The following is a 24,641-nucleotide window of genomic DNA, read 5'->3' as shown; positions in this document are numbered from 1 at the left end:
TTTGGGTCAATATTTACCTCTTGGGTCATTAAATTGTGATTTTCATTTTTGTAGGAGTTGATATCTGCCCATGAAGGCAATCAAAATTTCCATTAAAACTTGGAACGTATCTTGTACCTAGTTTACATGATAGCTAACATGAGAGATGGATTAGATAGATATGTTAGATAGTATGAAATGAGATTATTTGCCATGAAGATAGATAATGCTTTGTGCTTCATGTCCAGGAATTCATGTAAAAATCTGACCACATATGATATGTTTTTACACAATTGCACAATTACATTTTCCTGAAAATTATGTAGCACCATTTTTTAATTTAAAGAAGCCAAGGCAATGATTAATTACTGGGGAAATGTGCAGTTTTTAAATCTCCTGAGGATAATGCTAGAGTTGAGAAGTCAAAGGAGCCTGACAAATTGCTCTGTTGTAACATAAGTTACCGTGCACTCTCAGGTTCCTGAGCTGGCATGGAATCTTGCACAGGTGTCAGGTTTATTTCTGATGCAGACAGAAATGCACTGGTGTTGACACTGGATTCATGAGATCGTGTCAGATCCAATAGGTAAAGCAAGATACAGCTGTCTAACAAAGTTTGACACTGATTATAGACGTGGCTCAGAGTTCTGAGTTTGTCAGAAGAGAACTGAAAACTATGTTAATCCTCACTATAGTCTAATAGTGTCTGTGGTTAAGAACCAGGAAACTTACTTCAGTGTTCAAGATGTTACCTTTTTTTCCTCCCTAGGTATTCTGTGACTACCATGGACACTCCCAGAAAAAGAACGTGTTCCTCTATGGTTGCAGCATCAAGGAGACCTTGTGGCAGGCAGGCTGCGTGGTGGACACAGCAGTTATCACAGAAGATGTTGGCTACAGGGTAGGTGCACTTTGTTCCTTTCTACAGCTGCTGGCATGAATGTGCATCTATGTCGCTCTCTGAGAAAAGGTCAGATCACAAGTTCTGTGGGTAGATGCAAACTTCTCTTACTCCAGAGGAGTAGAGGTCCAGACAAATTAAAATAATTCCAAGTATCGTTGTGCAGCAGATATCAGAAAGAATATTGTCAATATATGGATCTCTATTTCATTTTATTAAAATGCTGTTTTATTGTCTTCAGCTGCTGACTAATAGAAATGTTGTGTTTTGGTGTTTAATAAGTTCCAGATGTGCATGTGCTTCTCCCACCCTTAACTCCTGAGAAGTCCCTGTGGAAACACTTGTTTCACAAGGAAAGCAGGAAGGGTGCTTACAATCAGGACATTGCTTATTGTGTTGGAATTCAGAGAGCTTGAAAAGGCTGAGGATAGCTCAGTGTTACACAAACAGAATTCAAATGCTGCTTTCAGCATCTGGAGCCTGTCTTGAATCTGCAATGAAGAAACCAAGAGCAAGCCTCCGAGGCTGTCCAAGAATCTGCAGTGGCCCGAGTGAAAGATTTTGTGATTAGAATTCTCTTTTGCACAAAATGGAAAGTTTCTCTCCTTCCTCTCATGAGTATTTGGGGATGATCCCTGGCCTCCACAATGGATTTTTTTCCCAAAAACATCAGCAAAATTCCTCAAGAAAATGGTGATTTTAGAACCACCTTTGTTTCATAGTCCACGGACTCAACCGTAGCCCTTGATGACTCATGGGAGAAAGAGTCACTGTTACCTTCTAATATTTGGCTTCAAATGACTTGCATAGCATTGGCATTGCAAAACCCAACTTCAGGATTTCTCCTTTTAATCATCCTTCCAGACCCCTTTGACAGCAATCTCTGAAGGGCCATCAGTAATGAACCCTAATTCCGTTCTGTCCAAGTGGGAATGGGGATTTGAGGGCAGGGTGCTGTATGAGGGGCAGCACCTGCGCTGTGTATGCTAAATCTAGCTGTATGACAGACAGGGATTGCAGTTATACTACTGCATTATCATAAAAGAATCCTTTGAAAAGATGTGTTCTCACCCTCCCAAAAATACAATTGAAAGATAATTAATGAGAAAAGTCAAGAAGAAAGAACTATTAGTGTGAAATCCAGTGAAAGCTGGTAAAATGAAAAGAATATTAAATTCAGATTTGCTAATGCTTCTAAATGAGTCCTGACTACAGAGACATTGCTGTTACCTGCCAGCGTTTTTCTTTAATCAAATGTAGAAGATTGATTATGCATATGATTTCAATTGTTTTCAAAAACTAAACTGGATTAGAGATCTGATTATGGTACTTCATAATATATATTTACAAAAATCCGTGTGCTGTTTCAGATAAGGGGAGAATGAAAGCGAGCTGGACCTTCACACGCAGTTTAACTGGATCTAATGAATGTGCTCAGGATTATAATTGTTTGGGTGAAATGACTGTTCCATATTTTGTTAATTTCTGTTTAACCCAACTCCGGGAAAACCTGGAAGTGCTGCATTGAATAATAATATTTTGCAGTGAATTGTACTTCAAAGATGATTTAGAAACAGTGAATGTTTATTCTAGAGCAAGTAATCAATTTTAAAGATTTCTCTGCTCAGTATTCCCACAGGAAAAGGGATGCTGTAGCTCTTAATAGGACACTGGAGATCTTGACTTAGTAGTTAGGCTCATGCTGGTTTCAGATTGAAAAGTAATCTCCCATTTTGTTCCAGCTTTCTATTCCTCATTTTTTTCATCTGATGAATGGATCTTATAGATCTGTAGTTCTGTAACTTAGAGAACTGATAGGGTCCATTCACAGCTATGGATAGGATATACTGATAGTAACTTTTTTTTTTTTTATAGAGATGTGTATGGATAAGATGTTTGCAGTGGGTATTGCAGAATACTTTATGCCAGACATTTAGCATTCACGTCAGCCACGCTGCAAGTGAAGACCTACTATTAAACATTACTCTTTCCATTTTGATGAAACCAAGTGTTCCTGTACAGAGCTATGACGGTGAAGCTCAACAGAGTGGAACTAGAATTGCTCAGAATCAATCAATTTCACTGATTGTTATTGGGAAGTGAAATTAGCTGGTTGGCTTTCACTGCCCAAACTGAATGGAATTCAAGGGTAAATGCCATTAGCAATGAGCAGAAACTCCTTCTGTGTGACTCCACTCCATTCAGAAGTTTACGAAAGCTGACATCAAAGAAATAATGAACATTCTTATTTTACTTGCTCTTCTCTAGATGGACCAGACTGTCTTTGGGCATGTATACCGAGATGCAAGCACTAACATTCATATGCACATATGTGTGTAAAAGCCCAATTTCTGCACAGAGCACACCCAGTGTTAATGTATCTAGGATATATTTTTACAGATATCGTGAATAAGTGTTGCATCCACATTGATAGAAATATTCGATAGTGCAGTATATTAGGAGTATTTGTAAACTGTTTTTGTATTCTAGAATAAGAAAATCACTCAGAACTAAGATATAATTTTACTGATTTTCATATTTACTCTTTACTGTCATTTTCCATACAAAAGTATATCCAATGTACCATTTGATCCCAGATGAGAGTATTTTGGTTTATTTCACAATGCAAGATATTTAAATGTTAAGCTCCACTTTCCTATAATTATCTGTGACCTTCAGTGGGATTACACATTCCCTTTCTCTGCTGTGTGCTGTGTTCAAACAAAATTCTTCCTATAGCTGAATCCCTTGTCAAATCGTGAATGCATAATGGGAGGAGCTGGAAAGGAGAGAATGGAAACATCGTGTGCTGAGCTATGACTGCAGCCCTCAAGCAGAACAGGAAAATGTTGTTAATGTTGAAGCAGCTTGAAAATAAAACTTTGTAAAGTGACCTCAGCAGTCCAAAACTATTGGATGTGCAAATATTTCATTTTGGATGGGATATACCAAATGTACTTCTAACATTTTTGTCTGTGACTGGGAAAAAAACCAGAAACCCAACAACAAACAAAAAAACACAAGAAAACATTAGAATATGAAGACTTCACTTGGGATGAACATAATGATTCCAGTTTGGCACTAGTTGGAACTATCACAGTAACAGTTTCTACGGATAATTTGGTGATACACCCTTTAAAAAACATAGGTCTCTTCATAGATGTGTGAGTGATATAAATGCGTGTACATCTGTTCAATTCATTTTCTCATTGCTGATACTTTCTCCTAGACTCTTCCTAAAATCCTGGACAAAGTGGCCCCTGCGTTCGTCATGAACAGCTGCAGCTTCCTTGTAGAAAAGTCCCGCGAGTCGACAGCTCGGGTGGTGGTGTGGCAGGAAATGGGTGTGCTGAGGAGCTACACCATGGAGAGCACGTACTGCGGCTGCAGCCACGGTCTCTACAAAGTGAGTACATCTTTCAAAGAGCCACATCTCACCCTCCTTCTAAAGTTTGTCTCATGAGCTTGGAAGAATAAAGAGAAAGTTCTGTTCTCTTGCTGTTCGGTGTTGCCAGCTATCTTCAGACCTTCTAGAACATAAGTATAGCCATGCTTCTGAGTTTTTTCTCAGTTAAACCTTTCCGTGATCCCTCACTCTTTTAGTCTTCCATGCCAAGGAAGTAGATTCCTTGCTGTGAGGTTTCATTTGACAGAAAAATAAGAAATTCCAGTCTGATGCCAAAAGCATTGAGCTGAAGGAAGGAGCGTTTTTGAGTTGATGCAGGGTGCTTATTACTAATGGGATTCATAGTAGGTCTAAGGTAATTAACGTGAATAGTAGAAATTGTATACTCTGTGTTGCAGTCTATTGGAGCATTTGCTTGGCTAAACTTAAGAGCCTGTGCTGAGAATGTTGCACTCGGAGTTTCCCGTTACTGACAGCCAAAGGTAGCTAATCTATGAGCTCAGGCTGTGGCTTTGGCTGTGAATGAGGTAGACCTAAATTTCATATCAAGTGAGGTTCTATATCGTGTGGGAAGGACTGTACTTGTACTGAATGCATCTTAGACAGGAACCTCTTGGCACTTCTCAAGTACGCAGTTTGGACTCTGGTAATTGTATTTAGCTGTTCATAATTCTCTGTTTACTCGAATGGTGAATTCTTTCCATTCCTTTCCCAAACTTGTTGCTTTCGTGGAAGGGATTCCATGCTGCTCCACCTTATTTCTCCCACTAGGGAGCAATCCTCATCTACACAGCATTAATATGTGGTTAAGGATCAACAAACCCTTAAGGAAAGAGCCATTATCACAAATAACAATTAATAAGACATTCAAATTATTATTCTTTGCAAGCTCTATACTAATCCTTTTACGTTCCATAGAATGTAGCCAGCAAGTACTCAACAACTGTCTTAGCAGTGCTCTACTACACGCATCATTTCCAAGACAGGAAAGGCAGAAGAAAAATCTGAACACAGTTTAAAGAAAGAGAATATAACTACCCTGAGCATTACACCTAAGCTCCCTACTCTGAGAAGTGGTAATGGGTTTTTAATAGGCACCACAGATTGAGGTAGGGTTTTGAATCTTTAGACAATGGGGAAAAATTGTACCCTGACTAACATCAACGGCAGAACTCTCCACAGAGGAGAATTTCACTCATTTCCTAGATAATCAGAGTAACATCTAAAAGCAGTTGGACATCAGATTGTATCAATGTTTAACAATTTGTTCTCTGCTTTCTTTAGTATCTTCAACCCAAATTTGCTCAAGTTGTGCCATGATATTTAGAATGTTTTATGTAACAGAATTCCCGAGTCCACGAGCACATAGTGAATTGGTGGTCAGACTTCTGACATTGACAACAGTCCTGGATCCTGATCTTTGACTTTCTTCCTACTTGAAAATGGTGAAAGTAGTGGTGTGTCTGCTTTTCTGGCTGTAAGCTGAAAAACAAACTTCTTTTGCTTGAAGTTGCACAGACATATCTGACAGGGAGTTTGCAAAGGATTTAGGAAAAACAAGAAAGCTTTATAGAGGCTTCAAGAGGCTTAAATATTAAATGCATAGGGCTATCAGGTGAGCACCCTCTCACCACAGAGCAATGTTAGGGGAGGGCTGAGTTAAACCAAGAGGTGGCCTGTCTGATAGAGAAACTGGAAAAGAAGTTCCAAAAGTTTTTTGAAGGCACGGTGTGCGGCATATTTTTGAAAGAAATGTGACTTTCATTTCTAGAGCACTTTAGTGAGTGAAAAATAAGGCATGAATTTGTTACTAGTGATATGTAAATGAGAAACAGTTGTGACCCCAGCCTCGATTAGAAGTCATTTGATTTCAAATAGGTAGGGGGGAGGGCAGAAATGAGAGCAAAAGAAAAGACGACTTGTCTCTGTTGAATCTCCCTGTCTGTGTGATCAATGGAAATGCAATAAGCCAACTACCCTTAAGGAAGAGAAACATAAAACTAAAGAAACTATTGATCTTATCTAAGGTTTTATTCAACATAAGGAAGAAGAAAAGAAGGGGAAAAAATCCAGACTCTCTTTCATTTTGTCTGGATTGTCCAATTGAGTCTTAGAAGAGCAGTGTCTCCATCTGAAAGTTGTTTAAAACAGAGCATCCCATTTCAACAGGGAATTCTCCTTCCTACTTCTACCAGTTTACAATCTCACAATCAAAACAAAATGTAACCAGAAACTGCCTGTCATTTATCTCCCAGTTTGAATGCAGTCTGTATTACTCTCTCATTGGAGCTATTACCCTCCAGATTTTTATTGCTGCCCTCCTTTTGCAGGATATTGAGCCACCTTGTCTCATTTGGTTTGTAGAATACTGAATACAAGGCTGTACCATAAGAAGTTCTACTCAGTACAATCAGAAACAATCACAGTCTTAAAAGAGTCAAGTCTTCACTGACACATATTGATATTCTCCTGCATTTATTTTGTGTGATTCATTTTTAAACTTGCATATCTCTTTGCTGTTATCGTATCCTATTATGCTACGCTTTCTCTGTTCTTCTTGATTCTTTATTACCTGGCCTACTAGTTAAGACTGCTGTAGTAACACTTCTCTGGGCTGTTCAGTTCACTAACTGTATCCATCATCCTACAAGGTGATATATTTTGTGCTGCATGCACATTTACTTTCCAAAACAGATAGATCAGCAACACAGCAAATCTTAAAAACTCAGCTTCATACTCTGGAAGAGTAAAAGGAAAAGCATTTTCCTTGACGTGTTGTGCCTGGTGGAGGAGATGAAGTACTAATGTAAATAGACTTTAGCTTCTTGCTTCAAAGGGATATGCACAACAAGGAGTAACAAATGAGTTTTTAAATTATTCCAGATATCTTGACAGCACCCTTTGAAGGAGATTTTACTAGTGACATGGATTCCTTTTTGAAGAAAGTCTTCAGGAGAGCCAAGAAAAAATTAATTCTGTCCAGTCTAATGCTTCCAAGTTAGAGGAATTGAATACCCCAACTTTTATCACCAGACTTGATGAGAGGAAAAAGCCATGCTTTTGCAGAAATGGTGTAAGTAGGGAGGGCAGCACCAAGCTGAGTGGCCATACGCTCATGAGGAATTGTTGTTCAGAACACCTTTGTTGAAAGGAGGGCTTCAGGAGTTTCAGGAGTGTTCTTCCACAGAACTCATGTCCACGGTGGAAAAGTTTTTTCCTCTTTTGAGTCCAACTACTCAGCTGACTGGAGTGGTGAAGCTGGCCTGAGGTACATGAATGCTGAACAAAGCTTGAGAGATAAACTTTTGTTTTGGTTGGTTGGTTTGATTTGGTTTTGCTTGCATCCTCTCCAGTCATTTACAACAGGAGAAAGCAGAGGTAAAATTGTGCCTGATTATCAGCAGCAATTGGCAGCTAGAACTTGGCCAGAATAACTGGCAAAAGTTATGACCTGTTAGAAAAGTCATGAGCCATTAGAAGCCCCCATTTCTACAAAATTCACCGCAAATAAATTGAGAGTAACTGTCCCTGAAGGTTCTGTGTGCCATCTTCTTGTGAGTGAAGATGTGTCATTAGTAATGTAGCTTATGTTCCATAAATTGTTTTCACTTTTCCTCTAGAAGCAGCAAGATGTCATCTTGCTGAAGTCTGACTTCGTGCTGTTTAGTAGGTTCATGAATTGCATCTTTTTTTATGCCATATTGGCATAAAACCAAGATCACTTTCTTGGTAGATCAGAGCCAATAATTTGTATTTCAGAGATGGAAATATTTAAATACTGAGGGATAAAAGGGCAGAGCTGCTGAGAAACCGGTAGCAGAGCTGGATAAAAAGCCCTGCACCCCTGCCCCTTGCACAGTTACTGCAGTGATGAGAGTCTGATAAAGTGGAAGAGCTGCCATTATCCATCCCCTGTAACCTGGCTAGCATTTACTCAGTTATTTTATACAAGTAATGAACCAGTGAATTACCATGGAAGCGTGGCAGAAATAAAGCAGTATGCCAAGATGAAAGCCTTTCCTCTTGCTGCTCCTTCAGAGGTGGACTGCACTGGTTTGACCCATTTCTGCCCAAAGTAACCAAATTGTTACTGATCTATCATTTGTCCATGAAATTACAGCACCATTTCTTTATAGTTATCTGTAGGCAATGAAAGATTTTCTTTATCTTCCTTATTATTGCATATTGCATACTATACTTCTGAGGAATTTTCACGTATGCCTTATTCATAAGGACTTTATTGCAGTCAGTAGTCAGAAATTGAGTTGTTTTGAGGGAGTTTGCAGTCACACAACGTTGCTTCTGTATGCCAGTAAGATGTATATCATTCTTATAATTGGACATCAAGTGCACAAACTTGCATATAATTTTAATTTGGACTGTTGCCAGCATTCAGGCACCAACAGAAATGGTTGCAGCAATATTCTTGCCACAGAGCATGTTTGATAAGTACTTGCAGAAGGGAAATTAAAAGAGATGGGGCTTAATTCTGTGCTTTCTGATGCACGTTCCTGTAAATTGCTTACATCATCTTTGAAGTCTGAGACTTTTCCTATTTCTGGTTTCCATTGTCTCCCATATTTTACACTTTTCCTAAGTATGGGTAAGTTTAACAAGCATCCAGAAGTTTCTTTCCACAAAATCATCTCTAAAATGCATGTTTAGCTAACCCTCTGAGGCCTGGGAGTGTTGTTCAAAAGCAGATGCTGAGAAATGCAGAGGAATGTTTTTTTTAATTCATAGTTCTGATCCAAAGTGGTTCAAATTGGAAGCAGCTGTAATAGTAAAAAAAAGTATGAGAGAAAAAAAATAGTTATTTCATAGTAATCTAAGGATTGAAGGATCAAATTAAGGTTTCTGCTTATTGTATTTTCTTTAGTTGTTACCCATTGCAGAAGTTTGCATCCCCATTTCTGTATTTTCCTGCTCCTTTTGTGTCCACCAATCCTTTTCAGTAAATAGGGATTCAATTTGCAACGTATTCTAATTTTACTTTCTAGTCTTGAGGACCTCACTTAATAAAAGGATGTGAAGGTTAATGGCATTTTGGAAATGGGGAAAAGGCACATGGGAAAGAGGGCTTTTGGGCAAATGAACCAGGAGATGGTGAGCATTCATCTTCCTTGGATTGCCAGAGCAACATAATGATTAGTCTGCAAGCACCGTGTCTTGTGGCTTGCAGCCACAAACCTGTGTTTTCTGGTCCTGTTAGGCTGGATTGAGTCAGATGAGCTAGTCTTGGATGAGAACTCTCCACAGACTTGGCAGAAAAAATGAGTGCTATATCCTAACCCAGATTTTGTTGATATAAACATGTTACGAAAGGAGAAATATATATGGTCTCGAACTACAGAGAAATGAAAAATCAGCTAACTTCTCTGCCTTTTGGAACCAATCTCAAAGCTGATCAAATAGAATCTCTACTTCTCCAGCTTCTAAATAGACAGCCTAGCACAATCTGAGCCCTTTGGAAGTAATAGTATCTTAAATTAGTTCCTTTGTCTCTGCTGTTGATAGATTATTGAGGGCTGTCTGTCAGTGTAACTGGAGAGCAGGTCCCATCCCGTATTGTGGTTTGTAATTGCTTTGGTTTTCTTTTTCTTTTTCTTTTTTTTCAGTACAACAGAAAGTAACCATAGGATGAGATCATAATAGATCTGACTGTGCCCAGCTGGGAGCATCTAGTTCTGTAGAGCTACACCAGGCATAGATGGATTTAGAATAACAAAACAGAGTCAGCACATGCCTCATTCTTGCTCTCAACTCTTTTCCACTATCACGTAATTGGAACGGTTGTGTTAGCTCTGATGTTTAACACTTCTGTTTGGGACTTGGTCTTAAAGTGCTTGTTTCAACAAATCCCTACAATCCTTTCTTTTTGGTTTATTTGTTAAACTAAGGGATGCACCAGGTTGTGTGGGGCTAAGGAATGGGAAACAGATGTTACCTTGATTTTGTACCTTCCTGAATGCTGATGTTCCTTTATTTTTTTTTCCTTCCAATATACTGTAAACAACTGATGTCTCTGCTTTTTATTTTATTTTTTATGAGATCTTTCTTCCTCATCTGCTTTTGACCTTTCCTAGCTGCTTGGTTGCAGCTCAGTCTTTCCATATCCTTGGTAAGAGAAGTGGTAGGTAGATTTAAAAGGGTTTAAAACTGCTTCCCTATAAGGGAAATGAAGAACAAGACTATATGGAATCATAAAAGCAAGTATGCTGTCATATCGTACTCATTTTCTAGAAGCTGAGAACAGGATTAGATGGAAGACTCCTAGGTGCTGACATTGTGAACCTGGACAATTTACATGCTAGAGGCAAAAAAATCCATTTGCAATTAATTGTGTTCATGGCTACATATAAAAGATACTGCACTTTGTGAGGGAACAAGGTGTGAAATCATGGCTTCTCCCCATGTTTTCAGCCAGCTGACAAGATACTGTTACTGTGGCACCATTTGAAACTGGAAAATAAATCAATGTACTTACCTGAAGACATCAAAACAAATTTGATCACCTTGTTACGCTGTTACACCTTGTTTCACCTAAAGGCCACTAGACAGTTTGGGATGGTGCAACCTTGAATATCAGTGGGATTTAAGTCTGCTAATGAGAAGAACTCTTGGGAAGGATGTGGACAGAAAAGTGAAGCTCCTAATGAAAACTAGCTGTAGTATTCTGGCAGTGTTTCTTTAAAAGTCTAAATATCATTGCATATCATCCTTTCAAGTTTTCTGTGGAATTATAGCAGCTAGGTTTTTGATTTCTGATGTCTCTCTTGCTGGTTAATCTGGTCCCATGTGGATTTATTGTACAAATCTATTTGGCAGCTGAAAATTGCCCTTTGATGAAGCTCATAGTCTAATCATGAACTCCTCAGGCATGGAAAATAAGAATAGGGAGGTGGCAAAAGCACAGGCTAAAGGAGCCATGTTTGTCTTTTGCTCTGCATGGATTTTAGATGCATCTAAATTTCAAAGTCTCTTACACACAGGATTTTCTGCGAAGATTGATTTTGCATCTCTTAGTATCATAACATTTGCCATGCTGGATCAGACCATTGGTCCATATAATAAGGTATCCTGCCTCATACAGTGTTTGCTTCCTCGTGGCCCAGAAGAGAACAAAACCAGGCTGTAATGCAACTGATTCAATTACAATAAGTTGTGGAAAAGAAGGAATAATCCTACCAGCCTTCCTGACCTGCCTCCCCTCTGCTTTGTGTGCTGCAGCATGAGGTCTGATTGTTTCAGTCAGGGTGTGGTAATGATAATGGGCAACTTGCTTTGTAAATAGTCATGGCACTTTTCTATCCTCTTTCATAATATTTTCCCACACAGGATTTCCTGCAGCAGAGTATTCCACTAATTGATACACGTATGCTATCCAATATCAAGTGTAAACTATGTATTGAAATCTGATCTTCTTTCTCCGCTCTGTCCCTTTGCTGATTTCTGCATTGTGCTTCTCACAGCTGCAGTAGTTCCCTGTCTGTTTAATCTGTTGGTTCTCTGCCACATCCACTGCTGTCTTTATTCTTCTGTGATCCAATCGTAGGTGCCTTGGTCCTGTCAAAAAGAAACCAAACTAAATCCATTCGTTCTCTCCAACTTTGAAATCTGTAGGTTCATCCTTTTTTATTTTTTCATCCAGTTCTTGTTTCTTTGGTCTCTTCCTTTTTTTATATTCCCAATCCAGATTTATTTTTTTCTTATGTGCTAAGCTCCTGTACTAATAGTGTTATCTTTTTTTTTTTTTTTTGTTCTACCACAATACTTAAATTTCAGTTTATGGTCCCAGAAGGGATCATCAGCTCATCAGGTTTTGAACTTTTATACGATGTAGGTTTTTGGGCTTCACCCAGGCAGCTTTGTACCAAACCCTATAACTTGTGTTTGTGTGAGAAGATTTTTGTAGAAAAAACAATTCAGAATGATTTTGAGAGCATCACATGATTGGAAATCCATCTGGTCCCCTGATATTTTGTTCCAGGGATCAGAAAATGCTAAATAGTATTTCCTTGTACTAATTTGAATTCATCTGCTTGCTATTTTCAGATGTACTCTTGTTTTTTCTCTGCTGATTTAAAGAGATCTTTTGTAACTTGCAATTTCTTCTCTTAAAGATACTTACAATGCAAGCAAGGCACCTTTCAAATGTTTTTGATAATTAATTAAGGCAGGCTGAATTCTGTAATAGTTTGTATGAGAACATGCAGGTAAGTACCTCTGAATTAGCTAAAGGAGCAAGTGGAAAGTCCTGTGCTAAACCACATTAAGCCACGTGTCAGCACTCTGAAGTGGAATTAAGGTGGCCTTAATTAAATTTGGCTTAACTCATTTCCAAAGTAAATTAAACCAAACTGAATTGCAAACACTTGAATTCTAATAACAGAGCAGAAATCTGTGCTACTGAATGTGATAAACTTATAGATGAAGGAGTGCTGGATAATCTGTGAGGCAATACACCTAGCCAAGATATTTCTGGAGCTTTATGGCTTACCTTTAGGTAAGAACCTTTATTGTATACTACATATGGATGACAAAGAGAAAATTGCTGTGGTCTGTCTTGGATGTGCTATATTCTGATTTTTGTCCAAGGAAGAACTCTTCGATGCATGTGCTGCCAGATGATGGGCTATCTACAAGTGAAGATACGTGATCAGGAAGGAGAAATGTCAGCACAGCACACAACCTATGGAAATGCAGACACTAGGGACAATTCAAAATTGATTTGCATACATAAGTGCCCCCATAAGTGGGAACAGATCGGACATGAACGAGCTGGAGACAGTAGAAATCAAAAACTTGTTGGTTACTCATAGCCAGGAGAAGGAAAGTTCAAAGACATTCAGAGCTGATGTTTTACAGTATTTTTCTCTCAGACACTCAAGAGTGACAGCTTCTGGAATATAGGGGATTAATCTTTGATTAGTAGCTGCTGAAGTGAGACAAGGAATCGTTAAAATATTTTCAACCAAGTAATTATCATAAGTGAGTTCCACTTAGGAAAGGCGGACGGAGGAATAAACAAGCCTAAGTGTAATGTGGCAGTGCACTTCTTAAAGCAAACAAAAAAGATACAAAGATTGTTTTAGATGATGCACGTGGAAACAAGTGGAATTGTCATAGGACACTTCAAGGTTCTTGGTGTAAAGGAAAGACATCTTGTTGATGTTGTCTGACAACTTTTTAGAGCTGAAATTGAGAGAAGGAAGAAAAGATGGAAAAGTAACCATAGGTTGCATAAATGCTGTGCAGCAGAAGATGTTTTGTTGGAGAAACTGAACCACTTTCCAGTGGTCATAGATGATGTATGGCTGAGGGGCTCTTTGCTTCAAAGGAAGAGATCTGATCTGCCACAAAATGAAAAATAATGCTGAAGCAGCAAAAGAGAGCTTTATTAAAATAAGTACAGTTCAAACTCAAATACCTTGTCTTCAAGAAATTGATCAAATACAGCAAAAGCTGCAGAATACATTCCTCAAAAGTCTACATACTACTCTTAACTATCTGAGTAATGAACAAGATCAACTGAAAGATCTTGATGGAATTTAGTGTAATTGGTTGTACTGAAACCTGATAGGAGAAGTACATCTCTGGAATTTGAGAATCTGCAGATTGAGATCTATCCTGTGGGAGAGGGAAAGGTTAATAAGTGTATGCAGCTTGGGGGAGACAGAATAGCAGTCTATTTATCTTCATTTACTGATAATTCAGGTTTACATCTTTGCAGGTATGCTGACAAAGTCTAGCTAAAAAGCCAGGCTTGTCCCACAGAATCAAACTGTGAAATGAGATGAGTTTCCCTGTAAGTAGGTGCTTTCAAGAAAGTAAATGTGCAGTTATTGGGCCTACCTGAGATTTCATGTAGGCAACAGTAAGTACTGTTACAGATTCTGAACATTACGGATAATTACTTTCTAACACAAAAGATGTTGTATCCAATGTAGCTCTATTTTGGACCACATTATAATAGGAAAGGGAGAATTAATCTTCGGAGTGGGAGTTGGTGGTTACCTAGACACTGGTGGTCATGACCCAATTATTTTTAATATGGACAGAAAACAGCATTTCTATTTACACATCTTCATCTCTGTTTTTCCCTTAAAAAGGGATGATATTCCAGAGCTGAGGAAGTATTATAAATAAAGCAGACCACAAGAGGAAGAAAAAAAAAATAAAAACAGAAGACAAAGGTATTATAAATAAAAATCGAGTTATTTTAAATATATTTTGTTACATATTCAAAAAAGGCTTAATTTTCTAATCGAGAATTGAGAACATATTCAGTTAAAACCCATCTTGGTTTAATAGAAGGTGATAATTAGAGTACAGAGGACAGTCGATCATAACCCTGATGAAGAAGTCTATATAATAAATGGATTGTAATGAGGCAGATTTCAGATATTTTAGTCTGTTTCTTTTTTTTGTCAGTACTAATTGTTTACTAGAGTTTCTGAATATAATGAGTAAACAGCGGTAGAGGTCATTTACCTAATCTTGGATGATGAAAGATATTCTGAGGGATAATAGCATAGGTTTATTGTCTCTGAGCAAAATAAAAAGAGGAAGATGGGTATCAGCCAAAGTAATGTAGGAAGTAGATGTGGGAAGCTAAGAACATAACTGCAAATTCATGGCAGTCACTACTAAGGACAGTAAAAAAGAATTTAATGCAATGACTGGAAAATAAAAAGCTATCTTTCTTATGTGGTCTGATCAGAAACGTAACCTAAAACCCAAGGAGCTCTTTCTGAGAAAAGCCGCCTCAAATCTGTTATACTTCACAAAGAAGTTTTGCCTTAGGTTAAAAAATAAAAATAAAAAAGAAGTTTTTCCCAAAACGTTCCTGAAATCTCTTACTGTGCCCCACCTCTAAGCTTCTGCAGAAAGTTTCCTTTGGGGTTCTGGAAATAGTGAGTGAACTTCACAAGAAAGCTGAATCTGAGATTTGTATGGAAACACAATGAGAAAGGTTATTTTTGGTGAGTTTGAAGAAGATATTGCAAATGAATTTGAGAGAAAAGTGCAGCTAAGTACAGCAGCAATAAAAAAAAAAAACTGAAATGCTGTGCATTTTGCAGTACCTTATTCCTGGTAGAGATGACTTATTTTGCAAAATATAATTTTAAATATGTGTATGTTTGTTTTTGCCACATGATCAGAAGGGCAGTTAGCATCTCAGTGGAAAATGTTCCTTTAAAAGCTGATGGTGAGCAGACCGCAGGTGAAGAGGCTTGTTCTAACTTGGAAATAAATATAAAATGATTTTAGCTTGTGAGAGAACTGAGAATTGAATTACGAGGTTTATTTGATTTGAAATGCTAATTCTATGCGAAAACAAAGGAGGACCAGTGCTTGTGAAGATATTTCTTCTGCCACTTTCTTTTTCTGTACTATAATATGCTTTCTATGCGAAAACAAAGGAGGACCAGTGCTTGTGAAGATATTTCTTCTGCCACTTTCTTTTTCTGTACTATAATATGCTTTCAATTCCATTTTTTTTTTGTTGTCTTTCTTGTATTCTTTCTCCCAGCCTTGAAAAGTAATAGAGTTGGATCTGACTGTCGTCTGAGTTGGGGAGAACGGGCTGTACAGCCACGTTGTGATGGCCCAGGGCATGCATGCATCACCAGTTGGCGATGATGGGAAAAAGGGAGACAGCTCTGTAACACAGCATAAGCATGCTTCAGCAATGCAGTACCTTGCACACAACCTTCAGATGTCCTGCACGTGGATGAACAGGCACCTGAAGTCAACACCGTGACCACTACTACCGCTTTCCACCAAAGATGAAAGCAATGAACGAGCTGTGTGATGGGTTTTATGTGCCCTGCAGTCTGATGGTGCACAGGGAGTTTGCAGTAGGCAGCTGGACACCATTTTCCCAGTGACCTTTTGAGAGCAGTCCTTTCGTCTTTTCTAGTGAGGGAGAACCAAGTAAATGGAATCTGAAAACAGCTCAGTCTGGCTCTGAAATAGTGACAGAAAGGTCACTTTTCTGATCAAGCCAGCGTCTTTGGTGATTGGAAGGGCTTCCAGAGGTCAAAGTGCTGAAGTTTTTCCAAATCAAGCTCACTACCACCAGCCCCCATGTGCTCTGAAAGGGCTGGGATTTCTGCTGGTTCATCAGTTGTAGATATATGTATGACATAGGCTGAATATCTGCAGCAAGCTACCAAAACTACCTCTGTGGTTTCATGCATTTCATCATCTCTCGCTCATACCAGATCTTTTAAATTGTGAACCCTGATGTATGATTGTACTGGGGAGTGATATTAAATGTCAGCTTTGAAAATGGGCCTTGTCACTACTAATACAAAATTCACTCCTGTTGTTAATTTAATGAGATAGAGTGGCAGACATCATACATTTATTAAACAACCATAATTATATTTATATTAATGCCAATCTCTGCCCAGGAGAGATTCAGGCCCGGCATAATGGGATGTGTTCATAATGCAGATGATCTTTGAATATAGATACAGTGAGAAACTCAGAACTGTAAAACTGAGGCCGTGTTGTAGGGTGAGGCTGAGTAGCTCTGAGATGCTGAGACAGTGATTGGGCAGATGGGGCTGTGAGCTTAGATGGAGGTACACGGTCAGAGCTCGTGTCAGACCAACAGCTTTTTGGTTATTCCACAACCTGCACGATTGGCTGAAATTCATTGGCAGAGGTATTGACTGCTCTCAGATGCATTACATTTGTATGTTCATTCACTTTAAAAGGTCAACGAAGCAACTTGACAATTTTAAAGGTAGCCTGCTGTGTCTGAAGTATATTTAGTTTCATGCTGTCTTCTCTGCAGGATATGATATCGAGTTGTTCTGGTGTTATACTGAGCACGTTGTGCATCTTTATGTAGACAAGATCATTGCTCAGACCTAGGAAACAGTTAAGAATTGAATTTTTTTTCTGAATCTTCTTATGTACAATTATGTTGTTTTAGGAAAATGGCTCCCAGTCATTGCCCTGGTTCCTTCTGTCTGGTTGCATCAATTTCCTGGGAATAAAGCAGAAGATTTCTGGGACAGTGGCAGCTCTGCTTGGTTGGTTGCAGGAGGCAAGAGCAGCCCCTATTGAATTCAGTAACTCCTGTCTGTTGCTTATGCTGACAGTGTCCACTTCTCCTATGCTGCATACTGATGTGTCCCCTATCTTTAGTCTGCTTGACTGTCACTATAAACAGAGGAGAACAAAGTTGACAGTGTTGGATTGAAGGGCTGTAAGTGGTTATTGATTCCCAGGCTTCTTGAATGCATAGGGATGGGAGTGAGGAAGGGTGTGTGTTAGAATACAGACCCGAGCACACAAGTGGTAATGGCATGTTACTACCAGTGAGTTATGGGATATACTTAGAATTGTTCATATAAATTTGTATGTGCTGGAGCCCGATGCATATTTGTATGCACACTAGAGGATGTGTTTGTATGTCACACTTGGAAGAAGTTGTGCACAAAGGTGTTTGTATGTATGCGTTGATTTCTGGTTTTAGGCAGAACACAAAAGGTGTGCAATTGACACATATTTACTGCTTTAATTGTATGTCTGTATTTTGTGCATTGATGTGTATTAGCACATGTGGCTACTTGAGGGTATGTGTTTTCTGTGTACAACTAAAATTATACTGGACTGTGTAGCACTCCTCTGTCATATGACGGTTTCATGGCTATCAGTGGAAAAAGGAAGGGATGCATAACTCTCACCCTTCCTGCCAAATCATTCTTGCATAGCACTTGAGGGAGCCTGGATTAACTTGTGAAGGGGAAAGGATGTTCATTTCTAAATGGAAACTGAGAAGAGAAGGTACATAGCAATGATGAAGTTCAGGTTTCATTAGCATTTGATATCTCTGTTCACAGGAAAAAATCACGTTTCCTTGGTGACCTTTTAATAAATGCAAAGCTAGGTGGGAGATCTGTCTTTCAGTTCCTTTGCATTTGTAACTAATTAGAGGTATGGAGTGTGGTGCATGGATTGCAATGAAACCTGCTGAAAGACAGCGCACTCACAGCACTGGCATTTGTGAATGTGTGCCTTGCTGTCCCCTGGGCTGCCACGTGCCCAGGAGATGGATGTCTTCTGAGGCCGTGTCACATCTCCTCTTCTAGCTGGGATTGGAGCAGAAGGGAACGTGCAGCTCAGCTCAATGACACATGTGGGCACACAGGGTGCTAAGGTGGGGGAAAGCAAAACAACACAGTCAAATGCTGTCAGTACTGGTTCTCTAAGCTGTTGGGACCTGCTGCATGGGAGAGTAAGGGGAAATGCCTTATTCCTTGTAATGTTTTCTCGTTACTGTTCATCCAGTGTTTATCAAGATGTTCAAAGGAACACAGCACATGTTCCTTGACTCTTCTACAGCTTCTTAGTAGTATCTTTCTCAGCATAGGCATTATGAAAATTAAACCAATCTGGTTACATTTTGTGGCACAGGAGGACAGGACAAGCAAGATTTGCCACAACAGTGGGTGTTAGAGGAATTGCTGACAGAAAACAGAAGAGACATCAGACTAAAGTGAAGTCAGATTCCGTTTAAGTACTTTCAACTCCTTGATTCAGAGATGCAATGTATAAATAGTGAATTGTTTTTCATGTTTTTGATACTGCTTCTAGGCAGACATTTGATCTTAGGGTATTCAGGTAACATTTTAGTGTCTGTTGTTAACATGTGTATGATGTCTTCTGTGAATTCAGTGCTAGAAAGGAGGAGGAGAAGTAGCAGAATTTTCTGTCTCTTTGGAATAATCTTTTGTGATGCTCACTGGAAAAGCTCAAATTTCTGAATCTGTGTGAAAACATTTGTAAACGAGGGTCAGCCCAAGGAGAGGTTGGTTTCACAGTGATAGGATTTGGCATGTTACCTGCTCCCATGCATTGCAAGAATGAGAAGCACACAACACTTCTAACTTTGCTTCAAATATATAAGTACAGTCCACTTAAGGCCAGGTTGCCTTTGCTTCAGGTTCTGGCTGGTTGGAATAAATGAAGGTGAAATTTTGAAGAGGAATTTTATTTCACATACATTTAATAACACATTTCAATCCCCAAGGTGCTTCATCAACTGCCCAACTCTTTTCAGTCAGTTCCACTGATTTCACTTCAGGGTATACAGCTGTAATAAACTGGACTGAATAAGAAGCTTCCAAAAAGGCCAAATCAGTCATTGAAGACCTTCTGTTTAAGACAACTAGAGCACTCCCAAAGCAAATAATGTTTTTCCCATATTATTTCTGTGTCCATGTTACAGAGTCTTGGCACAAGCCTCTAATACATCTTATTTATGGGAGAAACCTCCATAAAACTTAATTCTTGCATGGCATGTTGGCACTTCAGTGTGCAACAGCGCAGCTACTTGTTGCATAGGGAGAACTCAGTCTATGGGACTGTGTAGGATTTGCATCCTGTTTTGAGGGAAAACCAGCAGCAGAGTGCATGGAGGAGATACTTCCACATGCAACCCTAGCCTGTGTCTGCAGGCGTGCTATTTGCCTGTGAGTGAATGATTTGCCCCTATGAACAGATGTACATACTGCTCTTACAGACCTGGCAAAAGGAGCTGTAGGGGCAGAGCTAAAGCTTTGTCTTTTGTGATTGTGCACAATGCTCAGTGGGTTTTGGATGCCAAAGAGAGGCCCCAGAGCTGGACAGAGCAAACACGGAAGTGGCTGCCAATCGCAGCCAGCTTTTAGTGTTTCCAGTTGCTGAGTAATTGTTTTTCTACCCCTTTGCTTGATATCAACACTAAGCATTAGGGGCTTTGGATTGGCATTAAGCAAAATGTTGGGGGAAAATTGAGAAGTAGTGTTGCTGTGCCTGCTGAAATTGGGTCCTCGTGAATTGTCCAGTTTAGAGCTAGGCCAACAGGGAGTGCAGAATGGACAGAGTTAATGTCACTGAGTCGCAAAAAACACAGCTGAGATTTATGGCTGTTCATGACTACAGCATGCATAATCTATCACGTGCTGACAATTAGCATACTAAATTCACACCCGGAAAAAGGAGCAGAAAAGAATAGGTATATTTTCCCCAAATCATTTGATGATCATTTTAGATTTTCATTAGGAGCCTAGGTAATGGCACTGCTCGGCTTTGCTCTGTGTAAAGGAGCTTAATTTTTATGTTTCCATTTAGTCATTTTTATTCTGTTATTTCATAACTCATTGCTGAAAAATTCCATGTTACACTGAAGCAAATGCATCAGAAGTTGAAAAACAGTTCTGTGCCATCCCTTTGTATTTATTGAGTGGTGACAGGTATTGCTGAGTGTAATTAGTTCACTTATAAATGCCTGAGAACTGTATTCTTATTTTCTACTGTTTTACAATGGTAACTGCTGAAGATAATTAGCGTGGTGTTGACAAATGCCTGAAGACCATGTGAACAATCTGTGAGAGAAACAGATCTGAATCTCTATGCGTTCCCACTTAGCTATCTGCCTATACTTTTTGAATCATACATTAGTTGAGTGTTTGTACTGCTGGGATGGGTTTATGCAGTTAGTATTTGTGGGTGCAAACTAGATAGTGTGGAAGACTGCGATATAAATATGAATGTGAATAATGTGGATGTGGAAACTAGTCCAGTGCATGCTCTCTCAGACCTTCAAGTGCTCAAATAGTAGTGTGTCTGGTGAATATAACTTTAATTGCATATTTATGGATGGATGTTTCGTATGGTACTAGAATCTTAGAAATGCATCCCTGTGATCATGTGAATGTCTGTGTATGCTCAGGTCAATGTGGGCCTGATGAGAAGGCCTGATGAAAAGTCTATGTCAGGGTTTCCAAGTAGGAGATAACACAGCGTACCAAAATCTGCTGGAAACTCTACCAAATTCAAGTTCAGCCATCATTTTGTACTAAGAAATGAGGGATTTTCCTCTGTGAAAGAAGAGGCATAAGTGAAAAAGGGCTTTTGTGGCACCGACTGAGCAACTGATTGTCAGTCTGAGACAGAGGACTTTCCATATGTGCTTTTTTTCTTCACTTACCCTCATAGATGTGACCTCTGGAAAGAAAAGCAATGAAGCCTTTTTTCTTCCCCAAGAGAAATGTGCATAAGAGCTTGGCAGAAACTGACATTTCTTGAAAGTCATGTCTAACAGTTTTTCCACCAGCACCAGCTCTTTTTAGTCTCTGGAAAAAAGACTTGCCAATAAAAGTCCAGAAATAACTTTTCTCACTAGAGTCAATGTTTGCCAACAATAACTCAAGAAAGGGAATATATTTTTGTCGCTGAATTCTAGTGTGAGATAGCTCTGTTGGCTTTAACGAAAATGAGCTTGGCACTTAAAGTTAAAATATTTATGTGTTCTGGAAATCTTTTTTGACCAAATTGAAACGTTGTCTGAGAGTTGATGTATGTTAGTTATCTCTGGACAGGAAAGTGTCAGCCGAGCGAATGTAAGGTAGTGCAGTGAGGTTGGTCTTAATCTAGCTCTGGTTTAGGATGTTGTAACCTCTGTATTGAGGGGTATGGGAGAAATATAGTGTGTGTGCCTCTTCTAAGAAGTGAATTAAGGTCAGTGCTAGCAAGAGGAGAACCTGAGATGATCTGAATGGTCTCTGCCTGGCAGCCAAGGCCCAGTCCCACTGCCTCCAAGCAAGGAAAGCAGACCAGGCTTCTGAAGAGTACTTACGTTCAGCTATGAGCCCAAGTCATTAAGCAAGTCCATGGTAGTGGACAGAAACAGGAAAACGTCCAAGTGAAAACACAAGTTAGTAAGTTGGGATTAAGTCTGGTGATGTCAACAGGATCAGACAGCCCAGAAACCGCTTGGCAGGTCCGTAGTGACAAGGTGAAGCTGTGTGTCAGAGTCTAGACTCAGTGTGGTGTGTGGTCAGGTAGCAATGGGAGCATTGCAACTGGAGCTGGAGACCAGCACGTTTACAACAGAGCCCTGAGCTGAAGTGGGGCTTTTAGGATAGGCAGAGGGTGTGGGTGAAGGCCCCAGGTGGGCCTGGCTTGAGAGCTTTTATGGCCTCTTAGTGCTCTCAGGGCTCTGGAAGTCTGATTCATTTCACTATCGGAGTTTCATGTCTGGGTCATCTCTGTCTCTGTTCCATATCAGAACTGTGGAATGGCTGCTAAAAATAAACCCTAGAAAATCTGTTCCAGACTTTATACCAGACCTTGCCTGTGTTGGGCAGGAGATCTAGGGTTCGTTCAGCCAAATAGCTGAAAACCTCACAACCAGCTGGGTGTACTCAACACGGGTGTTAGTTGTTCATCTGAGGTTTGTAACTTAAGCTATTAATTTAAGGCTTCTGTTTGCTCTGACTAGCTAAGATCCTGACAGTGACTTGAATTCACAGGCATAAAGCTCTGCCATTGTCTGCTTCTAATTGCCATAATGGACAAACTTGATGGGCAAATATGTTTGCTACTTTTCATAGGAAGCAAAAGCAGATTCAGGTATTCAGTTGCTGTGATAATAGCTTTTCTAATAGATGCAGATGTCTTCTAATGTTGTTTCTGTCTCCTGCCTTTCTTGAGCATCACCACTCTCTCCTGAATTTGTAGCTTTTTAGTCCTCCTATTTACTGAAAGTCTGTAGTTGTATGTTGTCTTTCTGAGTGAGCTCAGATTCCACCTGCCTGTCCCTGCTGTGCTCGGAGAGAAGGTGCTCCCATATGTTCAGGAGCCCAACAGCATCTGCAGAGCTTTGAGGTTCTTTGTCAGAGAGTAGTGCTCAGAGCCTTGCTGGTACTCCAGGAGCTGCAAGTGACCCAAAACACTGAGCAAGGAGCTCCACACACTCTACGTGTATGGGGTAGGCAGCACGTCTGCCTGACAGAAGGACTTTATCTCACAAGAAAAGAGAGAAGCTGGAAATAACTGAAGTTTAACTGCTGCCCTGAGCTCTGCAGCTGCCTGTCATCTTGCCCGAGTGAGTTTGATGTGGTGCTGTTGCTTCTTTACAGAAAAAGATTCAAGTTATTTTAAGAGACTCTTTTTTTTTTCTTATTTTCTTTGAATTTTAATTCTTTTTTAAAATACTATGTCAGCATCTCAAATTAGTAGCTTCCAACTATCTTGTTTCTAGCAGTGAGGGGTGAAGTGTAAGTGGTAAAGAGAATTGTGGGTTATCTCCCCAGCTCTGCTGATGTCCTTCACTAGGTGCCCTTCAGTAGGTCACCCCTCTTCTGATTCAGCATCCCTGTTTGCAGCTTGCAGCACTGCTCTCCTATCTCCCAGAGGATATCCTGCGATTAATTGAGGGATGTATCTAAATCGCTTTAGCATGCAAGCCGAAAGTCATCAGGGACAAAGCTGTTACTAGGGCAGGAATAAAGGTCAGGCCCTTGCTGACATGGTTGTCTTGATTAATTACTACACTAATCTCTGTAACTCCTCTTCAGCAAATATAATTTGGCCTCATCTCGTTTGTTTGTTGGTTGTTGGTTTTTTTGGTGGTTTTTTTTTTTTTTTTTCATTTTCTGCAACTTAGTGGTGAGAGAACTAATGAAGAAACCCATGTGGGAAATACTGCTACTCTCTTTCCCTCCTTTTGCCATACCTATGCCTGGTTCCCCCCTTAGTGTCTTTCACCCTGGCAGTGTGAGGGCTTTGCCAGAAAAAGGCCCCTGCTCAGTTAAACAACTCTTCCCTGGTGGCTTTCTGCACTGGAGTGATGACATCATCATCACTCTGTGCAACTGATATCATATACTTGGAGTTGTGCAAAGCCTGTGACATGGTCCTGTACCGTATCCCTGTTTTGAAATTGAAGATACATGGCTTTGAAGGCTGTGCTGCGTGTTGGATAAAGAATTTTGCAGGAGCTGTGGGTGCCCCATTCCTGGAGGTGCTCAAGGGCAGGTTGGATGGGGCCCTGGGCAGCCTTAGCTGGTGGGTGCTAACCAGCCCATGGCAGGGGGTTGAAGCTCAATGATCTTTAAGGTCCTGTCCAATCTAAGCCATTCTATAATTCCATGATTTTCAGGTATTTGAAGAGTGCTATACGATTATTTGAATTCCTAGGAATATAATATGTGGAATTGACTGAACGCAGTTCATCTGACACTATTTTCCTGCAGCTTGTTTTATATGGGAAAGTGCAAAGGTTAGTGCAAGAAAATCTGCGTCCTGGTCCCCTGAGTGAAGCCCATTGAGTGGCTGAGCAGTCAACCATGGGTGAGGGACTGGTACAGCCCCTGGGCTCACTGTTTTGGGACAACCGCTTTTGAACACAGAGGCTGTCCAGAGTCTATTTAGGGATCACCAGAAGCATAAGAGGAAGATAGCAGGGCTTGGAGAGGAGCAGAAGGCAGACAGAGTGAAGGCATGTGGTGAAGTGTAGTGAACCGAACCTTCTTTGGATGAACAAGAGGGAAGATTCCCTCCAGG

At 39.9% G+C, this 24,641-nt stretch overlaps 1 protein-coding gene across 1 annotated transcript in view; it reads left to right on the top strand.

Moving 5' to 3' along the window:
- The window catches only part of AGBL1 (AGBL carboxypeptidase 1), a 254,668-nt gene that overhangs the window by 122,873 nt on the left and 107,154 nt on the right, over nucleotides 1–24,641 (top strand). The window contains exons 20-21 of the mRNA XM_065734355.1: nucleotides 749–880; nucleotides 4,110–4,286. Of these exons, the coding sequence (XP_065590427.1) occupies nucleotides 749–880; nucleotides 4,110–4,286 (309 nt within the window). The remainder of the gene's footprint in view (nucleotides 1–748; nucleotides 881–4,109; nucleotides 4,287–24,641) is intronic.

This window comes from Cyrtonyx montezumae, unplaced genomic scaffold, assembly GCF_038088225.1.
Source record: "Cyrtonyx montezumae isolate F1298 unplaced genomic scaffold, pur_monq_1.0 scaffold_17, whole genome shotgun sequence".
In the NCBI taxonomy this organism is placed as follows: domain Eukaryota; kingdom Metazoa; phylum Chordata; class Aves; order Galliformes; family Odontophoridae; genus Cyrtonyx; species Cyrtonyx montezumae.
The sequence above is the reverse complement of the archived record's forward strand: the minus strand, read 5'-3'. Positions and strand labels throughout refer to the sequence as shown.